The following is a 20557-nucleotide window of genomic DNA, read 5'->3' as shown; positions in this document are numbered from 1 at the left end:
TAATTATCAAAACTGGCTTAAAACAAAACATGAATTTTAGCTTTGGCATCAATTTTATGTCACGTGGAAGATAGGCAAAAACATTTAAACACATTGTAAAACAAATTTTACCCCTTATGCGGCCAACAAAAAACAGACGTGAATGGCAGATAGGGTACCCGTGTACCCAGATATTGACAATTTCATAACTTTTACCATTTTTAACCTATTTGAATAATGTTGGCCATTTTGGAGAAGGGAACTTACATACTTTTCGTCCACTGCCAAGATTTACATCTTTTGTCTTTTGTAATGCCTTAGAGTCTTCACGCGTAAGCAAAAGTCTATCAACCAGTTTCAAATATACAACTTGCTCTTTACGGTCCTTAGATTTGAAGGTCCTTACATGATATGTTTGTTTCATCAAAATAATCATGGGGATTGTGTACAACGATGTAAACTATGTAAAACCAAATCTATACACATAAGATTGAGCTGGAGCCACCTCATTCGTACACTACGTTTCACAGTTGAATAATTGATAATACCCTAAAAGTAGGCAATTATTTATGGTTGAAATGCGCTATGTAGGAACGGGAATGGTTATGATTTTTTTGATGAGCTTGGAACGTATTAAAGTTGCAAACGGAAAACGGTTCTGTCAGCCACATAAGGCTTAAAATACTACGGTGTGGCTATCACTTGATATAATTCATGGTCTGAGTAAAAATCTGAATAGAAGCATTTGTATTCTAACACTTTTTTAAAATAAATGCCAACGCCAGATATTTTGTTCGTAGTTTTGCTAAAATCAAATCACATGGAATTGTGCGTGGTATTTTTTTAGCGTGTGTTTGATATGCTCACAAACACATTCTCTCGCTCTATTCCGAAGTGCGCTGCTGCCAAAGAAAATGAACAGTCCCAATTTTATTTAGTGAAACATATAGCAAATATTGGATAAATTTGCTATTCGTGGTGATAATCAAGTTGTAATAAAGTGTAAAAAGTAGTTTACGTACCTAATTTGTCGTATCATACACGATAAAGAGAAGAAACAGGCGATCCAAAAAAGTAAGTAACAGTTTGCTTTTCGTCTGCTGCTTTCTTGGGCGATGCAATAATGGCAAGGATTTCGTAGGTGCAAATTTGTTTCGGTGATTAATTCGTCAAATCTTGCTACTTTTACACAAACAACTTATTCAAATGAAAGCCTAGACTTGAAATTGTGTGATTGAATCAAATTTATGGTCATAAATAGTGTATGTTTGCTGGAAAACGCAAATATTGTTGAGGGTGCCAACAAATGTCGCACCCTGCCAAAGCCGTATTCTACCCTAAATAATAATAATAATAATGATTAAAATTGAAGATGCAGGGCCAAGCCGGCCGATCACTGTACATGTCAAAAATAATTGTAAAACAAAAAATGTGTAAATAAAGAAGAATTTTACTACTAGGAGATAGGTATCAGTTTCATTCCTCTGCTGGCTAAAGCAGAAATAAATAAAGAAGGCGGTTAGCCTAATTCAACAGGCTATGGGCCTAGGATTCCATTCCCAGCGAGATACCAAGGACGATGGACCAGAAGGACGATTTGGCTGTGGGTAGCAGCCAGGATGGAGTAGTCGCGGGTAGCAGCCAAGGACGAAAGACTGGAGCAATTCGAAAGACAGCGGCTGGTGGAAGCCGTAACCGGGACGAATCGGCTGGTGGAAGCCGTAATCAGGACGAAGCAGCTGGCAGAAGCCGCACTCGGGATGAAGCGGTTGATGAAAGCCGCAGACGAGACGAAGCGGCTGGTGGAAGTCACAGTCGTGACGATGGTTTAAGATGCAGCCGTGACAGAGCGACTGGAATAAGTCGCAGCAGAGGCGAAACTATGGCTGCAGATCGCAGCAGAAATAGAGGGGCTAATGGAAGTTTCGACCAGAACAGTGACGTTGATGGAAGTCCTAAACGACACCAAGCGGGTGGTCGAAGCCGCGGTTGGTGGCAGGTTGGGGAAAGTAGCGACGATGAACAAAATGAAGTGTCTGGAAGGAATTGGTTCAGCAAAGCGTCCAGTGGCAATCGGTTCGCAGGAGTAACTGGTGGAAGTGAGCCATAAGAGACAAACCGAAATAGCGGAGTGCGTACCAGTTATGTCCCATCCATAAAAGTGACCGCACGAAATGGTTCTCGTGTCGCAGAGCCAACAAATAGGATGACAGATCCTATGGTGCCAAATTCATCCACAGTGATGCTTATAGAAAGACGGAGTCAGATGGTTGGGATATTCGAGGGAGATGAGCGGGAGTTTACTGCGTGGAAATGGCGCCTTAGGCCGATGACATATGGGCCAAACACAATGGATACGTTTGCGTGCGTTTTGACAGTTTTCCCATGGGAAAAGTGTCAAAACGTACGCAAACGTACCCATTCTGCGTGGCTCTATACTCACGCGTGTGCGTGCGCGAACGCGTCCAAAACAAAAGAATTTCTCTTGCTGATATTCTGCTTTACGAGTGTTTGGACGCGCTCCGCATCGCTTGACGCGCCAGTATGTCATCGCCCTTACCCATCATCTCTCACGTCTCAAGTTGGATTATACTTTGCTGCGTACTCCTAGACAGGAGCCATACGGACAGGCAGATCTCAATGCATCGCCACAAGAAGAAGCACACTGACAAGCGTTGTACCAGAAACGCTGCGAAGACGATTGTGAGGCAATCGATGAAATTATTTTCACGATTGGAAATAAACCTCTTCAGAAACTAATGCATTGCCAATACGCCAAGGAGTGTATGGATGCACTGTCAAAAGCATACCAAAGAGGTGGAACACTGGTGGCCATTTCCCTTCGTCGTCAGATGTTCAGATTGGGAGATCGCCCATTTCGCTTCCTGGATGAACTATTCAAAGAACACTCAAGACTCTGTATGGAACTGGAGTATGCAGACCCTCAAGCGACACACATGGAGAAGATTCATACGCTACTTGGAGCAATCCTTGGACGCATGCAGCATGTGGTAGCAGCCATACTCATGATCCCGGAGGCGGTCCTGAAGAAGAAACCACTCGATGACCTTCACCGTATGCTCCTGGATGCCGAATCTCTCCAGTGGCCACAGAGACCTCCATTGAACGTGGCTATGGTAGCCAATCCAAAAGATAACATCCAGTGTTTTGGATGTCATCAGATGGGACATTGCCGGAACCGATGTCCGAATGAAGAGAAGAAAAGAAAATCTATCCGAAAGAAGTTCAGCCAGCCAAATCTAGATAGAAAGGAAAGAGAACACGCGTTAATGGTTACTACAAGTATGGTGAACAAGAGGCGGTACGTGATTGATTCTGGTGCTTCAAGCGCTCAAATCAGTTGTTAGAGTAAATAAAATCAAAAAGTTGAAACTGTATAACTGCCTTTTCATTCCTAGGCTGCAGGAAAATCTTATTTCCGTAAACAGAGTTGTTTCTCAAAGAAAGGAGGTTCATCTCTTCAACAAGACTGTCGTTATTCAAGAGAAATATGGTGAGGTTATCCCTAGAGGGCAATTACTGGATGAGTTGTATTATCTTGATGTTTTTTTCTCTGTCGGACAATGCAATGCTTTGTAAGAATAATGACTTGAACATTTGACATAAACGATTTGGGCACCTTGGATAATCAAGTTTGTAAACATTGCATCGTAAATCAATGACTGATGGATTTGAGATCCAGTCATGCGAATTTAATAATAACAAGCTAAAATGCGGTTCATGCCTGTTTGGGAAACAAACAAGACAAAGATTAAAAGATTCGGACAAACCTCGATCGAATCGACCGCTTGAGTTGGTACATTCTGACGTATGCGGTTATTTCGACATTTCGAAACACAAAGGTGACGTGCTTAGATCTGGCGGTCGGTAGTGTTTGTGACGTTTCTCTTGATTTTTTTAGTGGATTTCAGCTGAAAATTTCAAATTTTATGTGTTCAGAAGCCATTAAAATGAAAAAAGAAGAAACATTGTTCACGTTCTCAGCAATAATTGATCTAATCGTCGTGTCTGGAACAGATTTATAGCTGATTCGTAGAGTCACTGATTTAGTTAAAGAAAGTTAAACAAATTTAAAATTGTTATCGATATACGATGTGTATACACCGACGACGACTGCTTTTACACTAAGCGTCATTAGATCATTAATGAGGAAGCTATGACGGGCAGCAAATGGACAAAGTTAATTGGTGAGGATGTTCCAGTTACTTCACACTGAAAATAGTCTACACGTTTGTGTAAAAAAATTAAATTAATGTAAAAAATAAAACGCTTGATAGATATGAACTGCATAATGAATACACGTTAAAATACCGAGTCTTTTTTGAGAATCTATAGCTTTCGTAAAGTTTTGCACCAGTGATCATAGTGTTGTTTTTTTTAAATTGTTCGTTTTTGTTTTTATATTATCATATATCATATATCATATTAATAACATATAATGAAGCAAGATTATTACATCGGCAAATTTTATTGATAATATTCCTGATGAGTTAGACATTGACCGTTTAAAATATCCGTGATACAAAAATAGGGTTCCTCTACGGAGCTCTACAGTGCCACTTAAAGTGTATGTGTTTTGATTACTAATACGCTTCACTTTAAAGATGATTTTTTCAATATTGCATTTCATGAAGCACTTCGAATTGAAATAATATCGTAAACAATTGCGCATTTTTTTATTTAGAAACGCTAGAAATTTAAAGCTTTTGTGTACACTGTACATGTATGTGCATAAGAAGGCCTTTGCTGTCGAGCATTATTTTTTAAACTTCCCCAAATGCGTCCTGATAATATCGATGTTTGAAACATTTGTAAATTAAGAATACTCGTTCGATCCACATAAACAAGAACATTAAGAATGCGTGTAGATTATTTTCAGTGTACTGTTATACTTAAATACTCATATGATTTGAAATTAAATACGCACAGGGCACCGTTTGCTGCTATTGCCGCGGATACTGTGGGAGTCCCAGGTATCCGGTTCAAGCTTTAGTAAGCAACGGTGGCTCTTCTCGACCTTCTATTCCCTGAGTAGTCAGTACGAATAAGGGCGTCCTTGTGATGTTTTGCTGTACCTGTTGTGGATAGCTAGTACATTCCCATTCCCCACGCCTCCTGATTCCCCCTTTCCCCGAAGTGAATCCTTTTTTACCGTACTAGTGTTCATAACAAAAAGGGCACCATTACGGAACATGAGATTTGATCAAATTATTCGTAGTACTACTTATCAACGCCCCCGGTTGGGTGAGGGGTAGAGGATGACACACACACACACACACACACACACACACACACACACACACACACACACACACACACACACACACACACACACACACACACACACACACACACACACACACACACACACACACACACACACACACACACACACACACACACACACACACACACACACACACACACACACACACACACACAAAAGTGACGTGCTTAGATCTTTTCAATTATATAAAGCAATGGTTTCATCTCACTTCGGTCAGAAGATAGCACAATTGCGTTCAGACAATGGGACGGAATATTACGGAAATTATTTCATTCAATTTTTGGCCGAAAAGAGATTCAAATGATAGCAACAGTGCCATATACTCCTCAACAGAATGGAATCAGTGGAAGGATGAATAGAACGCTTTTAGATAAAGGACGACCTATGCTCCATGAAAGTAACATGCCAAAAGAGTTTTGGGGAGAAGCAGTATACGCTGCAACATATTTGATGAATAGCACCCAACAAATGCTTTATTAGAGCATAAAACACCATATGAGATGTGATGAGAAAGCCTAATGAGCTTGAGCATGAGCATTATGACCGCACAATTCGTAGTTGCTTGGGATTAGCTAGCCATTCTCAATGTACACATTTCAAAACTCAAATATTTAAAGTCAATAACGGCGCCGGCCACGTCCTTACGGTCATATAGGAAGGGAAGGATTGTTAGTCCGACTCTCGTTGCTACTAGAGACCGAGTATACCTCTGCATCTCCACGATTGTCTTGAGATAGGATATCGTTTTAGTTACAAAGGATAATTTATCTGGATTCACTTTGGTAAGCGATGCGATTCATGGGATGGGAGATAACACTAATACGAGTTGAAAGTTAAAACATGCACGCCCGGTGTGGTTTGGAAGAAAGCCTAATGTCAATAAACTGAGAATTTTCGGTTGTAACGCATATGAACAAATTCCCAAGGAAAAACGACAACAACTGGATAAAAGAAGCCGATTTCTGATGTTTGTAGGATATGCGAACAATGATTACCGGTCGTGTGATGAGTCAACACATACTATTATAATATCCAGAGATGTAGTGTTCGATGAAGGCTCAATTTCAACCGTTGACCACCATGTGGAACAAAATCGTACGGCTGATCATGTGTCTGATAATGGTACTGTCAGTATTTCGGAAGAAAATGCGATGGAAGAGATAGCAGATCAGAACGCTAGCAACGAGGAGTTTGAAGAGCTTGATGTGAATAAAGATGGAACTCTTGATAGTTTTGTTACGGCCAGCGATCATGAATCCATTGCTGCGGAAACTAATCCAATACAAGAGCAGGAAATAAGAAGAAGTCAACGTACACGTCAACCACCTAAACGGTTTGGCGATTATAAGACTACATTTCTCGCCGGAGAAGATATTCAGCAAATTCCACAACCAGTTGAACAGCTGAAATATAGAAGTAACTGGAATTATAGGAAGGATGCGATAACACAGGAGTAGAATTCTCCTAATAAAAACCAAACATGGATATATGCTAATGTATTTGAAAACCGAAGACCAGTGAAATCCAAATGGGTATTCACAATCGAAGATGATGGACGGTATAAGCACCGACGTGTCACCTAATGGAAAATAATTCAAATTTGCTGCCCACGACGCCATGATGAAAAATCATTGAACACTACCGCTACCCCCATAATGGCTCGCGAAGTTTTCGTAGCTCAGCCACCAACCTACGTGTATTAACATTGCAGCGGAGTTGTGTCTTAGCTCATTTGACAGGAGCGATCGCCCGCAAAAGCAAATGGCCGTTAAAAAGTGTGAGACAATCAGAGAGCGCCAGTGACACGTCGGTTCGTCGGTGGTATAAGGCCAGATTGGTTGCGAAAGGTTGCTCGCAGAAACCAGGGCTTAACTAGGGTAAAGTGCCCAATAGTGGACCCCCAACCAATAGTGGACCCTCCAGCCATTTTTACATTATTACTGCACAATGTCAACATTTGCTATGAAGTTCTATCGGGAGAACCTGCCTTACAGTCCTATGATTTGCATGCATTGGAAATGCTATGGAAAGTAAAATTAGATGATTTTCTACAATTCTATAAAAAATAAACACGAGAGTGCCTATTATAGGAATATTTTAAGGGGTCCATAATAGGGAAGAAGAACGTCCCGAAACGGGACATGAAAATAATTGAAGTGTCGACTATAGGGAAGCAATTTCCTATTATGGACCCCCAGGGGGTCTACTATAGGGCGAATCCAGTTAGACTTTAAAATGTTAATTTCAACGAATAGCGTCGTGTATTTGGGTGTTTTTTGTATGTATCGTGAAGAGGGGATGAAGAGCTTGTTGTTAGATATCTAGTAGAGTTAATATGTTGAAAATTTGTAAGCCTTATGACAGGAAGCAAAATTCCGCTACTAGGGGTCCACTATTGGGCATTTTACCCTATCATGACACTTTTGCACCATTGGCCAAAATGAACAGTATTAGGATTATATTATCATTGGCAAATGAGCAGAAGTTGATGACCCGTCAGATGGATGTTGAAACCGCTTTTTATACGGAGAATTGAAAGAGGAGGTATTTATGGAACTCCCATCAGAAGAATTCGGAAAATCAAGAATCGTCAAACTACAGAAATCCATTTATGGATTAAAACAATCTGGAAGGAGTTGGAATCAACGTTTTAATCAAACAATGAGAAAACTTGGGTTTGTTCCATTGAACAATGATTGTTGCATTTATAAATTGCCCCAACATAATCAAATTAAATTTCAAATGAAAGATTTGAAAGCAGTCTCACATTTTCTTGGATTGGATATCAGACGAGATATTGAAAACCGAATTACAGAAATTTTTCAAGTGGGATACACTAAGAAAATTCTAGCTAGGTTTGGTATGGAAAACTGTAAACCAATTGCAACGCCCATGGATGTAAATAACAAATGGGAAACCGGAGATGATCGGTTAACTAAACAACCATATAAAGAACTTCTGGGTTGTTTACAATACTAAGCTTTATCTTCGAGGCCAGATATCAATGCAGCTGTAAATACTTTGAGTAAATTTCAATCGCGTGCAACTGAGGCTCACTGGTGTGGACACAAAAGTGTATTGAGATATCTAAAAGGGACAATACACACAAAGCTCGTCTATAAGAAATGTCAAGAAGAACCAGTGCTACAAGGATTTGCGGATGCTGATAACGGAAATGGCGTAGACGACAGAAAATCGATTTCGGGATATGTTTTTCAAGTTTTTGGCAACGTGGTTTCGTGGGCAACGAAACGTCAAGCTACTGTAAGCCTTTCGTCAACGGAAGCAGAATTAGTTGCCTTTTGCACGGCAGCTATGGAAGGACTATGGATTTCAAACTTATTGACAGAATTGGGAGTGGATAACATACCAATTTTCATACATGAAGACAACATACCCTGCATCAACTTTTCGAAGGAACCCCGGAAAAATCAACGGATGAAACATATTGATATAAAGTTTGTGTTTATCAGGGACATAATTAGAAAAGGGCATCTAGAGATTGTTTATAAACCAAGTAATGATCAACCAGCAGATGCGCTAACGAAACCATTATCAAAAGTTAAACATGACAAGTTATTCGAATTGCTAAACATAAAAATTGAAGGGAGGTGTTGAGAAAGCAATTTTGTACGTTTAAATACTTTCCTTCTTCAATGTGTACAAATTATAGTATGCCTTTCTGTGCCATAATGTCATGTTTCAATCTTTCGAAAAATTTCTGCAATTTTATATCAGTTCCGGATTATTCGGCTTCAAAAGTCTGAAATGTTTTACGGTTACGGTGGAAGTTCCTAATTGTTCGGTAGACATCGGGTAGTTACAGTGTGATTCAGAATAGAAAGTGCCAAAGGAAAAAAATCGAAGAATTGGCGGATTTGAATAGTGGAATAACGGGTGATTCGATACGAAAAACAAGGTGCTGGTGTCGTTGAGGGGGCCTCGGAAGGGAGGAAGTAGGGAGTTGTGGTCTGGCGGTGGTGGGTACTGTCGGGTGCTGGTGTCGTTCAGGTGGCCACGGGGGTATGGGTGTGGAAGTGTGGAGTTGTTGTTGGCGGTTCTACTGAGGGTATAGTTGGCTAGTGGTATATTGGTGGGGGAGAGAGGAAGTGATGAGCGGTGGGCGTGTGAGGTTATGCTGTGGGGACGGTCTGTTTAGAGAAATTCGGCGAATGTTTATAGTAGCAAGGTGGGAAATCTAAAGAAAGCAGTCAACAAGAAACGAAATGAGTTATTAACATTTATCGGATATGTGTAACTATTGTGTGAAGCGTCCTTGACATCTATTAGGGCGTCGGTGAGTCGCTGGTCTCTCGTTAAGTAGATGTCATATCATCATTTCCTTCCCTTTCCTAGTAACGGAGAAGATGGGCGTGGCCGGCAATGATAGCTTTCATGTTTTATCATTTTGGACCCCCAATTGGATTTCCATTGAATCCCAAATGGAAATCCATAAGCAATTGGGGTAAGAAAGGTAAAGAATATACATGGCAACTATCAGTATGCAATCTACGAAATACTCCGTTACAACGCAACGCAACGCATAATGTCATGTTTCAATCTTTCAATTGATTACTTATAAAACCATCGCTAATGTACAATGTAGCTTCAGGGTGAATACCGATTGTAATGCAGGAGATAGGTATCAGTTTCATTCCTCTGCTGGCTAAAGCAGGAATAAAAAAGATGGCGGTTAGCCTAATTCAACAGTTATTTACCATTGTTTCACCTTTAGGCAGGTTATGGTTCTCTCAGCTTGAGATCCTGAAAATATATTGGAAAAGCACGTGGTTTCCAAGAAGTTGTGGCTTTGGTACTCTTGGACAAAAATATACAGTGAATAGGGCTTTTAAGGTCACTCCTGACGGAATCCAAGATTAAAAGTGCTCGCGTTTTCGGGGGCACAACACTCGATACGGAAGCAACGCACAACTGTCATTTTTATTATTTCACGCATGCTGCGACGCAGTAAAGCTAAATCAACAAAAATGACAGTTGTGCGCCGCCTCTGAATCGAGTGGTGTGCCCCCGAAAACGCGAGCACTTTTAATCTTGGATTCCGTCAGGAGTGACCTTACACACCGAATTTTTAAAAAGATTTTCAGCAAACTGGTTTGCTGAAAAACAACCAGTAAATTCAGTACTTACTGAAAGTCAGCAAGTTGATTCGAATTTGCTGAAAATCAGTATACTGTTCCAATCTGCTGATTGCTCAGCAATTTCCACCGACTCATGTCAAACATAAAAACCAGCCATTTTTAGTTCCATTGCAAAGTTGATAATCGTCGTCTTTTTGTTGCTGTACTAGAACATATAATTCCTTTTTGTACAACATGAGTCTTGTAAGTGTTTCATATCTTATTTATTAATTATAATATATGTAAGATAAGTTGAGAATATCCATGTGTAATCGGTGATCCTGACGAAAATGGGAATATTATTGTATTTTTAATGCAATATGATGCATATTATTTTGTTACATCAATGTCAGGCAAATACATCTTCGTTATTAAAAACTAAAAAAAAGCACGTGGTGCGTATTATTAGTAACCGGTTTGCTTTCCACTTCGTTGTTACGTCGCGAAGACGATTGTTGTTAGCAACTGGATATTTTGTCATATTTTATTCTGTAATAGGAAATTACATTTGAAACAAAATGAGAGGTCCGAGAACCAAAACTTCAATGAATTGGGTTAAGAAATTAATTACCCTACTTGTTTACATTATATGACTCTTAGCACATTATATTATATGACAATAGCATTAGGTTTCATCCAACAGATAGAATCGCCGAAATCGAAATTTCATTACGATGAGCTCTATAGATTTGGTGCTCGGAAGGTTGTTGTCTACATTTTTCGCTGCTGCTGTCAGTTAGAAGTTTTTTTTCGTCAAAATAAACAGTTAGTACCCTCATTCGACACAGCATTACCACGACGTGTGTCCTAACACTTGAATCATATCCATATAATAAAGTATAAAAAACGAAAAAGTTCGACGGGAGAATCAAACTTTCACTCAAGAGATTGACACAATTGAATATGACACCACTAGCCATATAACCACATAGCCACCTTTGAGTTCCATGCTTTCAAAGGGCAATTTGATGCTTCGATTTACGATTCGGTAGGTTATCGCCTGAAATGATTTGAATCAATGATGCGATATTTCCAATCAAGTGTGCAAAGGAGCAATTGAAAGCGAGGATGTAAATTTATTCCAATTTAAATCATTTTTTCAAAGCTTGCTTTTGCGAATCATTCTGAAAAGAGGATGCTCTTTGAAGACTGTTGAAATGACAGTTCACTTTGCTGAAACTTTCCGTGAAATATTGTTTGCTGAAATGATTGCTGATCATTCAGATCGGAAAAATTCAGCAAAATTTAGCTGAAATTCGGCGAAAAAATGTGGTGAGTAAACTCCGTATTAATCCTAGGTAATGTTGTTTTTATAAATATCGTATGTTTTTATAAATATCGTATGTTTTATAAATATCGTATGTTTTATAAATATCGTATGTTTTTATAAATATCGTAATATCGTTCGTTATCGTTGTTAGCTTTTGAGTCCATAATCCAATAATTATTAATATAGAATGCAATCTGTTGTGAGCAAATCGGTAGAGGATAAGTGCAAAAAAATGCAAAACATTAAAATTTATTACTAATAATCATTAATTATCAGTCACATCGTTCGTTATTTATTAATCATATACAAACTGTGGCAATATTTAATCACAATCGTTAATCGTTAATCACACTCAAAAGGTTTCATTAATTATTTACAATCGGTAATCATTATCAAAATAGTAGTTTGCGCAACAAGTTGCAAAAAGATGATTTTTTCAGCACGAGTTGTACGTTTATCCAACGAGGCTTGCCGAATTGGATAAATACTACGAGTGCTGAAAAAATCATCTTTTTGCAACGAGTTGCACACGCTATTTTTTGCAATGACGAAAAATGGACTTTAATTTGATAAATCTGTTCCAAAATTAAAGTTTAGTTTTCTCCACATGATCATTCTTGCCAATAAATTATGTTGCTGCGGAGAAGAATCAGATTCCATGTTACCATGCCACATTGCAAAGTTCAATGAGCCGTGGAGCGAAAGATGTACTTGCCTTTGAAAATTTTGGATGTCATGACCGCCAAACTATTTAATTTATTATAGGGCGCATAGAATACACTATTTGAGCACTTACCCAAGCTAATGTAGCAAAATGTAGTCACGTAACGACTGTTCTGGTGTTGGTTTTTCATTATAGCACCCAAATGAGTGTTATAATGAATATTATGCAACCCATTTGAGTTGCATAATGTTCATTAAAGCATCCATTTCGTTGGTATGGAAAAGTAGGCCGTTTTATCACTTAAAGACGAACTGTAAACCAGATATTATGATCAGGAATTGCAAAAAATAACATATTCGTTAACCCGGGTAGACGATAACAGCTCAATAACAGTAAACGTGATATTGAAAACCAAACATGATAAGAACTTTTTTGAAATAAGAGTAAAAATAACACGCAAAAATAACAAAAAAATGCACTGAAATATCATAAAAATATCTGGTTTTACCATTAACAAGAGCTAATCAATATCTTGAGCTATTAGTTTGTTCGTGTTAATAGCAAAACCTGATAATTTTGATTTTATGATGCAAATTTTTGTTATTTTCGCTTGTTATTTTTACTCCTATTTCAAACAAGTTAATATCATGTTTTGTTATCAATACCACGGCTTCTACCCGGGAATCATAATCATTAATCATTGACAAAAATGAATTAATCAATAATCATAATCTTTAATCATAAAGTTGAATGATTGTAATAAAAAATTTTGAATTCGTATGCGTCAAAATTGTATACATATTCTACATGATTTTAATACAGACAGAACTGTATCAAAATATGCCATCAGCTGGTTGGATGAATATTTAGGATGTAATGGAATTACAGTCAAGCCTCCATGAGTCGATATTCTGTGACTCGATATCGACTCATGGAAGCAAATTATGCCATCTTATAAAATAGTTTCTGTGATGGTCCCTTCAAACAGCTTTTCAAAGATTTTCTATTCCACATCTCGATATTTCACTGAACAGAATTGATCGTTTAACTGTAAGGAACTGTGTAGGGTAAGACGGTATAATATGACCCCCCTACGGCCACTCCTTGATAACTTTTTACTTTTCAACGCAATTTATGCAAACTTTGTGTTATTTGGTAGTCCAGGAAGTCGCAAATGCATTGCCCGTGAGTAGTCATATAAAAATATTACAGGTAACACGTAATAAAGCTTTTTTGAAAAGTCGTGAAAAAATGAATTTTAAAAAGTGCCTGGGCAATACGCCCCACCTCAACCAAAGTCATTTAATAGCCCTTCATTAGTATTTTATCAATCCCATAATAAAAAGGCTACAAATCCTTATGCGCTTGACATTAAAAAACCAACATAGGTCCATTCAAGCAGGTATGAATTACATTTCAATATTTTCCATACAATTCGGAAGCAACTGCTGCAGGCTCGCTGCGCTTGTGTCCAGTTGGTAAGGGCATATCGTCCTGCCTACACTGGGGCGTTTTGGCCAGTGAAACATGTTTTCAAAAATCGTTACATTTTTGAAGATGGAAGCAATTTTATATCATATTAACCACTAAGAAAAGTAATTTTGTTGCCCAACTGAGTGTTCCAGTGCAAGTTTTGCGGACAGTACACCAGAGTCGCCCCAGAATGTTCAGCAAACAAACATTAAAAGTTACATCAAAACTGTGACTTTTTGTATTTTGCAAATATTTCCATTATGTAATACAAAAATATTCCCATATTCACATAGGATGATGGTTTTACAAATATTTATAGGTACCAACTGAATTTGACTCTTAGTTAGTTATAGTTTTCGAGAAATCAAAGAGGGGCGCTTTGGCCAGGTGGGGCGCATTATACCGTCTTACCCTAAATCAATTGCCCTTCACCATCATTTTGTTTCTCTTTTTGCAGTCTTAATCGTTTTCTTTAATTATTTTAGATTTAGATCAACATTCCAAAGATCCCAAGAATATAACTATTTCAAAAACTTAAAACAATGGCATGAACGAGCTGGATCAATATTGTTCTCAGTTTTCTTTGTCTATTGTTATTAGTGAGAAACTTATTCGCCAACATAGTTTTTCTGCATTCAAAAGTTCGTATCTGCTGTGGCAACTTCTATAAACATCTCCAACTGTTAGAACAACAAAAGCATACTCACATTGTTTTCGTCGAACACTCGAAACACCAGCGAGGCAAACTTGCTCGGATCACCTTGCGGGAAGAACTGCTTGTAGATTTTGATGAAACCCTGTTTTTGGAAAGAAAAAAAAGAAGCAAAAGAGCAAGTCCAATAATAAGTTAGTTAGTCCGCAATTATCATTATGGGGGTGGGGTTGGGCCTAAATGGTGTTACATGTTATACGGGTTCGTTCGGTCCCGGGGTTTCTCGGTAATGGTTTGAATATTTATCACTTCACAGAACGCATCCTTCGTGTTTCTTGCGAAGCGATACGGCCGGGGAGCCGATTGAAATTGAAGCTCGGCGAAACAGGCGAGGGGTAATTTTAATTAGTCAACAATGCCGCAGAAGAAAATGAAATTATCATACCCTCGTTGGTTGAATCACTAATCAACAAGGGTTGGTTGGCTGTTGTACACGACGGAGGAAGAATGCCCAATCCAGTGCTGCCAGTTTTCTTGACCGCATAAAGTTGAGCGTGACTCAGCGTTTACTTCCGGTTCCAACCTAATTATCCGTCTCAGTGAATTCCGACAAGCCACAGAAAAAATGTTTTTCATTGTAAAGAAAACTGTCGAGTTCCCTGCCATTATCTGTTGGCAGGGAGTTGCTTGCTTCGTCATGGACAAAACGGAATAATTTTCATTAGTACTGACGACTGGAATGGCGGAGGTCAAAGCAAAGCAAGCTGATTTGCCTCGCGTTAATTTTCAGCGAAGCAATGATACAACGGGTGGAAAAGGGGAGGAGAAGCGCAAAGCTACGCAAAAACTTTTTCGATTGAACTTTTTGGGAGTAATTTTGCATAGCATCTTGTTGACGGGTCAGGTCTGACGGAGCTTATTGTGGCGCCATGTAATGCGGGACGGAGGGGAGGGTAAATGGGCGGTTACAGAACTTCGCTGTTGTAGTAGCTTAGAACGGAACGGGTGAGAGTGGCCGTTATAAATTATTGCTTTCTTTTCCAGTTGAGGCAATCGATAAGAAGAGGAAGAAGGCCAACATGATAAATTGTGTCAGTAAAAGTGGCTGGAGGCGAAACTGTTGCGAGTGAAAGTTTTTGCCCGGTATGAAAATTAATTAAATGGGGAGACGTTTGCCAACAGTTGGTAATCTTGCCGATAAGCAAAAGCTTGCTTTGGTTGCGGTTTTAGATTTTATCAAATAATAATAAATTGACTTCATTTATATTTCGCTCCAAAGTTTGGCATGGAAATCGTTACAGCTCTGTTGTTTGAGTTTGTGTTCGGAAGGAATTTGTTTCCATTGTTTGGTAATTTAACATTCTTATCATTGCGAACTTCTTGAAAGTCAATCCGATAGTTGGAATACAAGATGGGACCCAACTTTATCCCTTTCCACATAGCATCGGTTTGATGGCATCCGTTTCAATCATCATTATTTTCCTACAAAGGTGAATTCGACAAATAACCAATACCGAGTATAATGATGATTAAATAATGGAGCAATCAGGGTCGAATGCAATAAATATTGCGTAAATAAACAGAGCGATGGATGCCGGACGTACATCCGAACATAATCAATCTCCGGCAGTCTTGTTAATTGGGGTACGGCAGGTATTTTTGTCCAGAGTCTATACTCAGCCGAAGGGTCAAAAGTATTGCATTTGTTGGTTATGATTCAATCCATTAAAAACATACTATTCATGGGATGTTCGAACATGATGGAGTCACAGCAGCAGATTATTGTTTCTGTACGTTTTCGAGTTTATGACAGAAATAGGAGCTTGCATGGGAACGTCTGACACAACCCCAACAGAATACAATAGCGAGACTCACAATAGGATAATCAGATGATAGTCGTATATGAGAGCTTTTCCCCGGATACGTAAAGCTGTACCACCCGGTGATTTATTATTTGAGATAACCTTGGCTGATTCTCGATTATGCCACATTTTACACTACACTGCGTTAAATGGCCTTATGGGCGGTAGGCAGAGTCTTTCTGACGGTTTATTGGAAAACGGTGTCGAGTTTACTGTGCTGTTGTGTTTTTCGAAACTATTTGATGGTCTCTTTTGGCTAGATGGGGTTGTTTCTTTAGATTATTTAGGTTTTTACATTCCATTGTCTGCAGAACGCTCGGAAACAAAGTTGCTCAGAACTCAACCCGAACAATTATACGAGATTATAACCTGGAAGAACTATACTTCCTACTACGATGCTCTATGCATCAAGTGCATTTTAAGCATAAAATATCCTTTATTCTGTGACTAATGATTGATTGACTCATGACACCAGTCTTTGCCATGTGTGCCATGAATTTATAGTTATTTGAATTCTCGTTTGGTAGTGTGTATTATGCATAATAACTATTGCCGATATCTATCTTATCGATTTTACGTCTCACGTGCCTCGCCATACGTAACCACCCGCGCTAATGCGGAATAATTTGAATTGAGCGTCAGTAGGCCATGACTTACAACACGTCTGCAAAGCAACCAGTTTTTCCCCTGATTAGTTACGGACGAAACATAAGTACTATTTTGTCCCCGACAATTACCTAACGTATTCAGTTGGTCCTTTGCCGATGGCATAGAAACACTTTTCAATTATTTTTGATATAAGAAATGTTCTACAATGTTGAACACGTGGCTGGATTGTACCCCGTTTGGCATAAAGTCATTTGGCATAATGCCGTTTGGCATAATGTCGTTTGACATAAAGTCATTTGGCATAATGGTCGTTTGGCATAAGGCCGTTTGGCATAATGGTCGTTTGGCATAAGGTCATTTGGCATAATTGTTATTTGAGTTGTGTAATGGTAATGGATAAGTAAGATTTGTTGAGCCATTCAATTACGTGGTTTCCTTCATATGGGCAATACACGATAATTGGGAACGGATTTGTACGACGCACTGTGGTCGGATATCATGAAATTATGGCATTAATAAATAACTCCTTAGGGTTGCCTCATAGAAGTTTGGTGTCGTCCACAAAATTGTTGCATGATTAGTAGGCCTTCATATGGTGATAAAAAAATAGTTCGGAACTCTACCGCTAGGGCGGCGCTTCAGCTAACTTTTTATATGAGCATGATAGGATGATGGTGTCTTCTGCTAAAATCAAGAATTCAGTATTTTGAGCAACTCTTGAGAAGGAACTATCTTTGAAAAGACTTTTGATTCTGAGATACAATGCATATTATGTAAAAAATGTGAGTTTATATACGAAATTTGATTATTTTTAGTTTAATTTTGTATCTAAGTGAAATATTTATTTCCACATAATTTTTCTGCATCTCTGAGATTAATATATTGTAGTGTCTGAACCGATTGGACCATGAAATAACTTGTAGAACGCCTTAATGTTTGGAAAATATTCAAAAATATGATGAAAAGTCGATTTATTTTCCTACTCTCTCCACTTCCCGCTTAGATTTTATCTCGGATAGAAACATTTGATTGTAAATAATGTAACGGACGCGAATTTACTTGCAGAAAATTCCTGTAAATTTTCCACAGTGCCTTAATTTTTATTTAGTTCAGCATGTGTTTGACGGAAACCTTGTCACTTATTCAATCAAAGTAGGCCGTAAAATTCATATTATAATGAGTACAAAAACTTTCTGGGCTTCGTTTTGGTTATTTTGCAGTGTTATTTTAAAATATATTGGTCTGGAATTTAGCTTAGAAATCACTAAATGACGCTACAGATTTGGTTCCCTTGAAGTTAAAGTTAGTACACTCTGGACGGATTTCGAAACAAGAAGGTTTGATTTTATCCATATTCTTAACAAGCTCTGACTAGATCATATCAAAACGTAAACTAATTAACGTTGTCCGTAAATCTATGTCTAATTCGAGGAGTGTGCCAATCATAAAAATTATAAAATGTCCTATATTTGATAAGGTTCGTCAGAAATACCATCGGGTGTCAGTATATTTGGCGATATTCTATTTTCGTCTTCAAGATCTAAATCGTTGAAAATGGGCTCTCATGAAACATCACCGGAAATTGTGAAACGGATAAGTATAAACAGTTCGTATGCCAACGTTAAATAAATATTAAAATGTTTACAACTATTATTTAAGAAAAATATAGTACCAGCAGAAAATTTCTATTGCGTGGTACTATAAATAGTAGTAATGGTAGGACTGCATCAAAGAAATTTGTGGCGTATGTTAAATTAAGCGCAAAATCATTCAGTTGAATAAATGAAATTAGGACGTTAGCGAGTTACGGCAAGTTTCTGCAACCAAATTGCACTCCGTTACATTCTATACAACCCAAAGATTCTATCCGAGATAAAATATCGGTGGGATGTGGAGGGAATGGAAAAATAAACCGATTTTTCTATATGTTTTGAATATTTTACAATAATTAAGGCATTTTTTTCGTTGTTCGTCGGTCAAATTGGGTCAGACCCTACCATATATTGCTCTGCGGGATACAGAATGATTATGCGAAAATAAATGTTGTACATAGACTCAAAATTAGGTTAAAAATAATCAAATTTTAGAAATAAAAGCACATTTTTTCATAAAATGCATTGTCTCTCAAAATCAAAAACCTTTTCGAAGATGGTTAATTTGCAAGAGTTGCTCATAATACTAAATTCTAAAACTTTGCAGAAGACACCATCATCCTGTCATGCTCATATAAAAAGTTAGCTGAAGCGCCTAGCGGAAGAGTGCTGAACTATTTTTTAACACCAAATGAAGGCCTACTTATCAAGCAACAACTTTGTGGAAGACACCAAGCTTCTATGAGGCAACCCTAAGGAGTTATTTATTAATGCCATGATTTTATGATATCCGACCACAGTGCGACGTGACAAGTTAAGAATAAAGAACCTGCCAAAACGGGACCATTTGAAATGTTGACGCACCTACCAGCAAGATAGATCAATATTAAATTAAATTGAAATTTGTGGCTTGTTTTTTCTTTCATGTAAGGGCAAGCCAGAAAACTTGTCCATTTCTCGCTTTTATGAGCAAACGGAAAGGATCATATCTTCCCTTGCATTGAACCGAGCGTATCAAATTCTTGAATTGAAAGAAGGAGTCATATTCTCTTTGGCTTCTGCTGGGCAAATGCCTCCTTTAAAAGAAGGGATAATTATTTCCGTTCCCTTAAGCCGAGCAAATGCCTGAATTAAAGGAAGAAATCATGTCGTCTTTTGCCGTCTGCCAGGCAAATGCACCTTTTGAAAGAAGGGAAATATCTTCCCGTGTCTTAAGCCAAGCAATTTCCTGAATTGAAAAAAGGAACCATTTCGACTCTATGACATTACCCATATATCCATTACTCATAACGCCATTGCCCCAAAGACCACTACCACGAACGTCATTACCCGAATGAATATCATCACCCATCACCCCGAGTGGGTCACTACCACGAATGAGCCAGTACCCCCAGTAGTCCTGATTTCAAGTTAATAGTTTATTTCAGTGAAAAAAAATTAATCAATAGAAATTTATTTATAGTTCATGTGAATGATTATTACTTGTTTTACGACTTATTCAATAGCAAGCGACTCCAGTTGAGTAAATTACACAATTTTTACGAGAATTTTTATCGTGGATCCTTACTTATTTTTTGATCCTTTTACAAGGTTCACCGTGTTGGACTCGCGATTCGTTTCATTGAACTCGAACTGTTTGAAAACAGTATAGAACGATTAGTTCTTGGTCCAAAAACTCCCATTACTTATAATGTGCTATTTTTGAAGATTGCTTAAGCTGAGGTGAGAATAACGAGAAAATTTCAGCCCACGTCGACTGTGCTTGAGCCGGCTCGCGAACATGTATTTAAACAGAGTAAAGGGTATAAAGGGGTATAAAAAGTTGCTTCTGAAATTTGCCGGAGATAAAACTTTCTGTGACAAGAAGGGCATGACGACAAGACCCTAGAATGAGAAAATCTCTTCTGTTCTTCGAATATGCTTGTTCCTCTTATGGCATGGCAGGAATAATTTCGTTATACCTTGCAAACGCAATCATTTAAAAGAGGTGTTATCTCTGTTCGCCTTATA

At 38.3% G+C, this 20557-nt stretch overlaps 1 protein-coding gene across 2 annotated transcripts in view; it reads right to left on the bottom strand.

Moving 5' to 3' along the window:
• Positions 1 to 20557, bottom strand: part of LOC134207130 (frequenin-2) — a 616630-nt gene that overhangs the window by 64580 nt on the left and 531493 nt on the right. For both annotated transcript variants that reach the window (XM_062682848.1, XM_062682849.1), the window contains exon 5: positions 14540 to 14629. In XM_062682848.1, coding sequence (XP_062538832.1) covers positions 14540 to 14629 — 90 coding nt within the window. The remainder of the gene's footprint in view (positions 1 to 14539; positions 14630 to 20557) is intronic.

This window comes from Armigeres subalbatus, chromosome 1, assembly GCF_024139115.2.
Source record: "Armigeres subalbatus isolate Guangzhou_Male chromosome 1, GZ_Asu_2, whole genome shotgun sequence".
NCBI classification, from domain to species: domain Eukaryota; kingdom Metazoa; phylum Arthropoda; class Insecta; order Diptera; family Culicidae; genus Armigeres; species Armigeres subalbatus.
The sequence above is the reverse complement of the archived record's forward strand: the minus strand, read 5'-3'. Positions and strand labels throughout refer to the sequence as shown.